The following is a 10,261-nucleotide window of genomic DNA, read 5'->3' on the forward strand; positions in this document are numbered from 1 at the left end:
GTTTATTCTACAAGATGTGAGGTAAAAGTATGTCTAAAATCAACGTTACATGTAGAGCCTGAAACGCAAAACTGAGCAAATTAAAACTGCTGTGTGCTTATGGAAAGTAAAGCTTAAAATGACGTTTGTGAGCGTCGCCATGTTGAAATTCCCACTTCTTAACTCCGAGTTCCCACTTCCCAGGTACCTGGAACGCAGCATAAGACTCTCCTGGGGATTTCGGAGGGTAACAAGTGGGTTTATAGGCGACTAATAAGTTGTTATTTTTGCCTAGAACCAAAACCAAAACAATCATACCAAGATCATCCTTCACCCAACGATTGGTGCGGTTCCAAATGAACCCTACAGCGGATTGTTTGTGTTGCCCTGACACAGCAACCAGGAGAATACAGAATGCTTTTTCATAAAGCAAGAAGCCTTATACAACTTTCAGGACGTCAAAACAATCTATTCATTTTGCTTGAAGCAGAACCCAGAAAAACACTTATTTGTGGATTACGTTCTCCGTGTTTTTGCATGTAGTCTGCTACATTGGGGGCATTGTTCATTTGAAAAACCTCTTATCGCCCTTTTTGACATAGAGTACGCCTGGAAAATATGGGTTTGATTAAATTTCACGTCTGCCTTTTAGTTCCTGTAATTTGTCTTAATCCTTGAGGTAATCGTCCTTCCTCCAAGCAGCCGAACTCAAAACTCAACTCCAAAGTTAATCAAAACATTCCCTTTCTGTTTCCCCTCGTCTTTCCGCTGGATTCCCTCATTCCTTGCAGCTGGGTCTCTGGAAATCTGAGAGGAATTCAGCGCAGAAGAAAGGCGGACCCTCCAGGGAACGACGAGCGGCTTCCTGTGTGTCTAATGCAGAAAGTGTTCATCAAGTGTTAAACCTGAACAGCGGCTAAAAGGAGATTTTCTCATCAGACTGGCCGCTTTCAGAGTGATTAGAAACATTTTAAAACAATCAGGCATGAAAATCAGGCGCCCCGCTTTTAGTCGTGTCAAAAACGCACAAGGCTCTGTTTGGATCAGGGGTCAGCAGGGAACTGCTGGGCTCTGATCGCCAACCGGATGCTGCTGTTGCATAAACGGTCATGAAGGAGGGATCGAGAGAAAGACGGGTTTTCTCTCAGGAAACGTCACTCGCTCGTACAGGAACACGGGAAAGCTGCGGACTCGGGAATCTGCCTCCTGAAGCCGAGGTGAGGATCACTAACCTCCACTTTGTCTGGGTTGTCCGTCTGTTGAGCTGCAGGTGCAAGACTGCTGCATGACACTGACACGAGGATTGCTTTGAAAAATAAGAAAACAAAAAAAAGACTACTGAGTAGGAAAGGGAAGCGGCAGGTTTCTTCTTTAAACTTTTAAAATCTTGGTTTTATAACATGGCTGCATATATGGGATTTGTTACAGAAGACGGCTGTTGAGGAGAAGCTTTCAGAAAAAAAAAACCCCTCACTGTTATGTAATGTGCTAGTGATAAACACTGAGCAGCACCATCTGTGTTTCACAGAATCTCCACAGTAGATTTATGGTCAGAATGAAACGAGAGAAAAAGCACATTTTTGGGACGAGCTGGGTGAGCTTAGTGTGAGCAAACTGCAGCGAACGTTGAGATCAGGGCATAAACATGGGACTGACAGCTCTAACCAAATGAAAGCATTCACCCCTAAGGGTTTGCTGATCCCTATTTTTTCGCACTAATGCAGAATTATGAGTTTATTGCAGGTCTTTGGCAAAAATAGTGAAAGAAAGATATTGGATCCAAGTACTCCCAGCTGTAGATGGACGTATTTCTTACTTTTACTAAACATCTGCCTCAGCCTCACTTGATTTCTAATTCCATAATGATACGGTGAGTAATAAAAAGTCGCATTTCCCATAAGTGCAAATATTTCAAAAATAGCACAAACACCTTGATTTTTATTGCAAAAGAAAAATCCCCAAAACAGTTGCCAGATCCTGGAGGGACTGAAAAGATGCTCACTATTGCTTAATTTTGAGAATTGATTTATACTGTAACATTTCGTTAACAGGTTTCAGCCACAGATTATAACACAACCGGTGATCTTCTGAAAGATCAGTCATGATCCTGATTTGGCCCAAAATCAAATTGAGTTCGACACGCCTGATGTAAAAACATTATTACAACCTCCGATCGATTATATTCATGCACACGATTATGACATAGTCATGTGCTAGAAAGCGTCACAGTCTCTCCCCGTTCAACCTGGCACAGAGTTGGAAAAGCCTGTGTTATTTTAATTATGATCACTTAAGTGATTAAAACATACAGCATTTGTCTGAAGCTATGTATTATGTATTCATGCATTGTAGCTGTATTTATAATAATAATCTATACATCTCTGCAGTTATGTTGGGCGTCCTGCTCCTCCTGCTCTCCTCCTCCTCTCCTGGGGTCACGGTTCCTCCGCCCCTCGCTCCCTGCAGCAGATGCTGTGACCACATGCCGCCAGCAGAGGGCAGCGGAGATCCTCCGGCGCTGGCGGAGTTCAGCCACGTCCCAGAGATCCGCACCTACATCAACATGACTATACTGAAAGGTGACTTGTTGCACACGAGTGCTTTCTTTTTCTTTCTTTAAAGCCGTAATCAGAGGAGACTTGTTCAAGGATATTAGAAATTAACTAAAAGAGAGTATTCCTCCACAAAAATAATCAGGACTCGCATATCCTTCATATTTTGTTGGGGTTAAAGTCAACAAAACTATTTGACATTTACTTGTACAACAAATTGAAACCCGTGCACTTCATGTTTGTGTTTTTCGACTGCATAAAATCCTAATCAGATAATCAAGTTTATGATTTGATTAAATCTGACAAAGGGGTGGGAATATATTATTTTTATTATTCACTGTGCTTGAATCAGCCCAATTCTTACAGTAGAGCCAAAATCATACTTTATACTTCCTTTGAGTTTATATTAGTTTAAGAATGCAATTTTATTTTTTAAATTGAATATTTGGACTTATTATGTATTTAATAAAGAATCTACAGATTTAATTTGAGGTTTAAATAGACTCTATTTAATAGAGTCAGGTTTATTTCTACAGCACATTTCAGCAACAAGGCGGCTGAAAGTGCTTAACATCATCATAACACAATAAAGTCATTAAGCAGTAAATATTAAATTATCGAGCAAATACACGTCAGATATGGTGGCCAATGGTCCAGTTACCGCTAAACAGGTGAGGGTTTTAGCCTTGATTTAAAGGAATTCAGTGTTTCAGCTGTTTTGCAGTTTTCTGAACTTTTGCTCCAGATTTGTGGAGCACAGAGACTTAATTCTGCTTATTGGATTTATGAGCAAAAACAAAGCGCTGGCCGGTTCCCCACGGCTTGCTGAAACTTCACCAAAACATTGGACGACTCTCGCGTGAGCCTCCCCCGTCGCCCCGTCTGCTGCAGGATGTTTGCGGGTTCTTCTCGGAAGGGCTGCCTTGTTTAAAAGCCGCCCACAGAATGACTTGTCCACGTTCTTGTGTGGATTTGTTATTACGACTCGGCGCATTTTCCTGCAGGAATGTTCGCTTTCAGTGCTGCTGATCAGACAGGTGGCCTCAGGGTAGATTCTTTTCAGAAACGAAAGGATGTGGAGCTGACGGAGAGCGAGAGAGTCGGTTCCTATTAGTAAACCTTTAAAAAAAGAGCCATTTCTTTCACGTTTTTCTACAATAAAGTATTTTTTGTGCCTTCTCAGTGCGTCTTAATCAGTAACTAGTTGTTCAGTTCCATTTACTTGAGCAATGTTTTGGGGAAAAAAATTACTTTTAGGAGTATTTTATATTACGCTAGACTTTTCACTAGCGTAATAAATTGTGTCTATGTTTTAGCCAAACATAGACACAAATCTGCAGTTTTTGTTAAAGTTTCATAAGTTTTATATCGAAACATTGGGAAAAAAAAATTTCTTTTGACTTATTTTGATATTTTGTATTATTCATATGAATTATTTTCATTTTGACCTTTAAAATACATCTGATTGTGTCATTTTTTTAGTATTAAATGACTGTTTCGGAATACTAGGGCAGCATTTTTACTAAATACTTTTTTTATTCTTACTTCATTTCCTGGACGGCTGAGTTTTACTTTTACTTGAGTAGAAATATGTTCAACTTGAGTAAAGTTTTTGCCTACTCTACCCACCTCTGGTCTTAACTCCAACCTCACTCAGGTGACAAAGGAGATCGTGGGGACAGAGGAACCCCAGGAAACGTTGGACACGAAGGCCCTCCAGGGGCCCAAGGCGTAGCGGGGTCAAAGGGCAGCAAAGGCCATGCGGGTCCTCCAGGAGACCCCTGCAAGCTGTCGCACTCTGCCTTCTCCGTGGCTCGCCGGAAGTCCCTGCACAGCGACGACGCCTACCAGGCGGTGATCTTCGACACGGTCTTCGTCAACCTCGGCGGCGACTTCGACATGTTCCACGGGAAGTTCTTCTGCCGGGTCGCCGGGGTCTACTTCTTCAACGTCAACATCCACACGTGGAACTTCAAGGAGACGTACCTGCACGTCATGCAGAACGACGCGGAGCGGGCCATCGTCTACGCCCAGCCCAGCGACCGCTCCATCATGCAGAGCCAGAGCGTCATGCTGGAGCTGCGGCCGCGCGACGCCGTGTGGGTGCGCTTGTTCAAGAGGGAGCGAGAGAACGCCATCTACAGCGACGACGTGGACGTCTACGTCACGTTCAACGGATACCTCATCAAAGCCGGCGGGGAATGAGGGACATTTCGGCGGGACGTTTTGAAGATTGAGTTAATTTGTTAAAAGTATTCACACCGTTTTCACATCTTGTCAGGTTACGGCCTCAAACTTCGATAAATCTCGCGATAAAACAGTAACATTGTTCTTGGCTGGCACGTCTCAACAAAATGTGCGCGTGACGACTAAAACGTCATCAATCTTCCGTGTTTAAGGAAATAATTCCCGCAGCAAACAAGCATTTTTGGCATAGTTCCTAGTGTAAATATCTTGGTACACTTGAAATTAAGACAAAATTAACTTTTTAGCACGACAAAAGGAGCTTGTTTTACATCAATAATCCCTTAACATTGATGAAAACGTACTAGATGTAAGTGGAACGTGATGTACAGTATTTTTTTCCCCCACCATTTTGATCTCATCTCAGCAAAACACCTCCTGTGTCCTTATATGTGGTTTTCTTTTCCACACATCTATATTAACTATATTTATCACATTTTAGTAACTTCCAGTCTAACAAACAGGAGAAACTCTGTCAATACGGTATTACATTTGGTTTATCCCATAAAATCTAAATAAAAACAAAAATAAATAACTTTGCGACATGAATAAAATGTGAAAAGGTTTAAGGTTGTGAAAACCTTGGCAGCAGTAGACTGTTTTCCCCATTTTTAAATTTGGGATTAAAAACCAAAACGTTAAAGGAGAAATTCTGTTGATGCTTTTTCTGTTGAATTCTCAGCTTGGTTTTGGGGGCTGGCGTCGGTGGTTGCTTGTGGTTCATCCATCCATTACTGGTCACTCACTCTGCCACAAATTTATAAAACTCAAAGGAGTAAAGAGAAATAATTTGACTCCCATATACTTCATCTGTAAACCAATTTGTTAGGGCGGAGCTGGAGGACCAAACCCCTTATAGCAGGCACAGAGGAACACAAGGACAGACAAGTATAAGAGGACAAATAAATTAAAGAAAACATTTTGTGAAAATATACAACTAACAATATAGACCCAATTACACTTAACTAAGTCACGAAGCCACTGAATGCAGCATAACCACACTAGGAGGTTCAACCCAGGACTGTAAATTTATGCTTGAAAGAAAATAACTCTCTCTGGGGGATTTTGACCCTGCTTTCATTACAGACATTTCAGTACAACCTCAGGAAAATGTGTCAAATTGTGAAAGATGCACAGGATAGTTAACAAACATCCTCAAAAATGGTTTTGAGGCTCCATTAAAGTCTTCCAGCGTGTTGATGTAGGCTAAGAAAATGCATGACCTGTTTTTTTCTAGTGGTAACAAACTGTCTGATTTAACTGGCTAATTTTAAAATATGTTCAGGGTTTCCCTCAGTGTATTATAAGCCTGGCGGGCCACCGGGCTTTACTTGCGCCCCCACCAGGCTAATCATTGCTTATTTATCTCAGACATTTTAAAATGTTTGCATTTTTTAAGACTTTATAGTTGGTGTTCAGGTATTAATCTTCCGTTCTTTCAATAACACATAATTATCAAGTGATATTTTCAAATTTCCTGTCAACTTTAAACATGTTTAACTCAAAAACACGACGGGCCGCTGGATGAATGACCGCCCTGGCGCCCATCCACCGGGCTTAGCGAGTTTTCTGGGGAAACCTGATATGTTTCTTGCCAAAACGTTTTTCTGTGTGTTAGCACAAAACTGAACTCACTAAATTATCTTTCTGAATGACTCAGACCAGGGACAAGAAATAATACAAAATGATGTTGCCAAAAAGTGGCAACAAACAAGATTTTATTTATTTATTAAATAATAAATAAATAAATGAGGCATGTACCTTTAGATTACTGTATACTCTATTCCAACTGAGACATCAGAACATTCAATTACGTAAGTCCAAGATGATTGCACCTACACGGCTTAGCAGATTTGTAAATATATGAAAAAGAAAAATCTTAACTAAAACCATTCTGTTGTGTATTTTGTAACTGTTTAAGCTTGAGTGACAGATAACGGACATAAACTCGAACTTGAGTAAAACGTCTTTTGTTGGTTTGACTCATCACAATGAAAATCTAGACCAGTTTATAACTTTATCACTATGATCTTTTATATATTGTGAGAAAATCATTCATTTGTACTATTAAAAATATGGAGTGAAGTTAATTTGTTTTTCTCGTGTCTATAAGAGATGATATAGATGAGGTAACGTCAGAACAGCAAACAGCATTATGTAAGGGAGCACCAGCAGGCGGCGCTGCAGCAGGAAACTGTGCCACTCGTTTGTCAGTAATGTCTCTTCACCAGCCTGCCTTCAGTCTCCATGGTAACCAGCTGTTGTTCTGAATGAATACTAGCATGGACGATAACTCAGTCTCACACTACATTAGACTAACCATGGAGACTGATAAGTTAAATATACTTATCAGAAGGAAGAGAAGCTTTTACAAGACCTAAGTAATGTCTTACTTAATGTTTTAAGACTATTCTTATTTTCCTGTTCCTGTCCAAATCACATGCGTTTTACTTGAATGGCATGTTTTTATCTATTTTGAGGAGAAATTTGTGTCAACTCTACACCAAATCAGTGATTCCTAATCAAATTATCTCAAATATTTTTGATTTGCCTAAAAGGAAGTACTGTGTAGATTTAAGAGAAATCTTTAAATTACAATTAGCAGTGTCTGTTTGGTACCAATTCTATGTATTTTTAAAAAATAATTAAAAATAAAATGTACAAAAATCAAAGATGAGTTTTTTTCTGTGAGCGATAGAAGTGATTTTGAATTGATCCAGTTGTAGTTCTTTAATTTGACCTCTAGATGGCAGTAAAGTCCCGCTAATTAGCATTTAGTTGTGTTTTACTACTGGAATGCTTTAAAGGGAAAGAAAAAAAACACGCTTAACGTGTGATAAATGCAGATTTTAACATATCAGACGAAACAAACATAGTGAGAACCTAAAATTCTGTCAATATTAACAATAATAGTACTGTGCTTCATGTTTGTTGAAGGACTTAAAATGTGGGTCGTAACTTGTTTCTGTAGCTTTAATTAGTGATGTTGAGTTCTCATTTGCAAGAAACAGCACACACTCATAATTATTTGTTTTATTTGAACCACAAATAAATTCCTTTTTTGACTTGCAAACATTTCTGTTTCGATGTTTTTTTCCCCTTTGCCCATTGACAGAAAGAAAAATAAATAAATCAAAAGTCGGAATTTTACACAGGAAACATCAACAAAGAACATGAATAGAAAAACCAAAGGTATGAAAATACAACAGGACTTAAAGTACCAACACAGCAGAGGTGGACTATATCCACACTCACAGCATATGGCCACAAGATGAAGACAAAACGTCCCCCCAGCCCCGTAAACAATTCTCCATAAAGATCAGATTAAAAAAAAACATTAATAAAGAAACACCAATACGTGTGTGTCTATCACATCAACGAAGAGTCGGAACAACAGCGACATCCAGCATGGATCTGTGTAGATTTAAGAGAAATCCTAAATCTTAAATGGCACTGAACATCAACACAATGGAGAATCCAAACAAACGGAGAGATTTACAGCAAAGTCCCACGTTAACAGTTCAGCCGAAAGGCTTTTGTTTTTCTTTTGGTCCCTAAATACAGTTGAAATCAACACGCAGTATATCAAATATTCCTTTTTGTGAGTCTGTGATTTTAGTACAAATGAAGTCCTATAAAAATACTTTCGTTTTTTTTAAGCTGTGTAAACTTTTAGCAACCAAAGGCACTGTCTTTTCCTCACTTTCATCACCTAAAGCCATCGATTCATTAACACCACAACTCCAATAACTTACTTATCTCCTTTTAACTAACACTATTCATGTTGAACCAGCTTTCAGCTGTGCAGGAGTTCATCGAAGCTCAAAGTAATGCTACACAAACAATGCAATGCACCGCATAATAAATGCAGAAGCAACCTGTGGATATCATGTTTAAGGGTAAATGACAGCATATAGTTGCAGTATGCAGGAAAGCTCAGCATCAGTAACGGTTGCTTCGTTCGTTCTCCATTTTCGTTGTTTTCCTCTTTTCTTACCGTAGCGTTTATGTTTGGTTTGCTACCAATATGAAGCTTTTAAAAAGTTACAATCTTAAAACCATCAGACCTTTTCTATGTCTTAAAGTCCTTCTCAGAGAAAGTACTTGAAGCATAAAGTAATGCCCCGCTGCCCCTCCCCCACATGCTGCTGCACACTGCTGGACAGCTGGCTGAAAGAACGCTACAGCACCTTCCCATTGGTTGCAAAAAGAGGAAACCAAAGGTAGTCCTCCATCTTCTTCGTTAAGCGTTACTAAACATATGTATTTGAAATAAAAGTAGCTCATGTTGCATTTTTTGTAAAGAAAATGTTGAGATTAACAAAGTGAAAATGACATTATCTGTCATTTTATTTGCTTTGACGTAACAGACACCCGATAAAGTCTGTTATCGGTGTCGAGGACAAGGCTTACAAAGTTACGGCCTTAAAACCACGAGGGCTTTCTTCCACAGTTTGACTTCAAGACCAACGCATCGCTGCTCCCTGCCGGTCAGGAGGCTGAAACACGACCGCCACACTTCTTCCTTGCTTCGATTGGGAAAATACTTCCAGTCCTGGTGTGAAACTAAAGGTAGTGCTGTCTTAAGACGACTGACTGAATGCTAAAAAGGGACGGTGTGAGCAATGAGCACAGCTAAATTCAGTGGTTGGATTGCTGTGTAGATTTTTGCTACTTTTTCACCTACATTATAGGCAGCATAATTGAAAGTGTAATAATAAATATGCTATTTTCTGTGAAATCAAAGATATTCTGTGATTAGTTTTTGTTCTTATTTTGTGTTAGCATCATAATACTGAAATTTTTACTCAACATTTTCATACATTAAGAATCTCTTAACTGCACTTTTCTCATTTTGTACCCACTTGCACATGTACTTTTATATAATCTTCTATAAGTTACTACATTGTATTCATGATCCGCTGTGTTTAAGTGGCTCTATAAACCTTAGAGCGTCCTCAGAGTCATTTTAGTTTAATCAGGGAGTGAAACAGTTCAAGTAGAAACTATAAAACCAAAGTAAGTGGAAATAGGACGGAACATAAAATCTTTCAAAATATCCAGCAAGTTTACACGATTCTGTAAAATACTACTTTTACCAAGGGAAGTAAACTTACAAGCAATTGTTATGAATATTCTAGCGAGATGGTTTGTTTAAGGTCATGAAACGATGATGGCGCGAGTTAACCCAGACCTGCCTGGAAAGAAAACAAAAAGCAAAGACACAAATGAGAGATTTCCCTTTGAAAAAGATTTCTGAAAAACAAGCAGAGGCACATCTGTGCATTAGTAACCGTAAGAATATGTCTGAAACAAGCGGAGACAAACCCAGGTCACCAGCTGCCTGCCGCTGTGCTTCCTTATGCTGAGGCTACATTGTGGCAACCGGCTTTAAAACTAACCAGACGCCAGCAGCGGTACTTCATTTCCAGAACATATTTTGCTCGCAGAACCTTATATAGCTGATATAAATTAATCAGCCCGGT

At 39.4% G+C, this 10,261-nt stretch overlaps 1 protein-coding gene across 1 annotated transcript; it reads left to right on the forward strand.

Moving 5' to 3' along the window:
- The first annotated feature begins 804 nt into the window (after nucleotides 1-804).
- Nucleotides 805-6,115, forward strand: LOC102231337 (complement C1q tumor necrosis factor-related protein 1-like). Its single transcript, XM_005806082.3, has 3 exons — nucleotides 805-1,196; nucleotides 2,367-2,558; nucleotides 4,189-6,115. Exons 2-3 carry the CDS (start codon nucleotides 2,369-2,371, stop codon nucleotides 4,734-4,736), a joined length of 738 nt encoding a protein of 245 aa, XP_005806139.2. The 5' UTR covers nucleotides 805-1,196; nucleotides 2,367-2,368; the 3' UTR covers nucleotides 4,737-6,115.
- Nucleotides 6,116-10,261: the final 4,146 nt, after the last annotated feature.

This window comes from Xiphophorus maculatus, chromosome 16 (assembly GCF_002775205.1).
Source record: "Xiphophorus maculatus strain JP 163 A chromosome 16, X_maculatus-5.0-male, whole genome shotgun sequence".
Taxonomy (NCBI): Eukaryota; Metazoa; Chordata; class Actinopteri; order Cyprinodontiformes; family Poeciliidae; genus Xiphophorus; species Xiphophorus maculatus.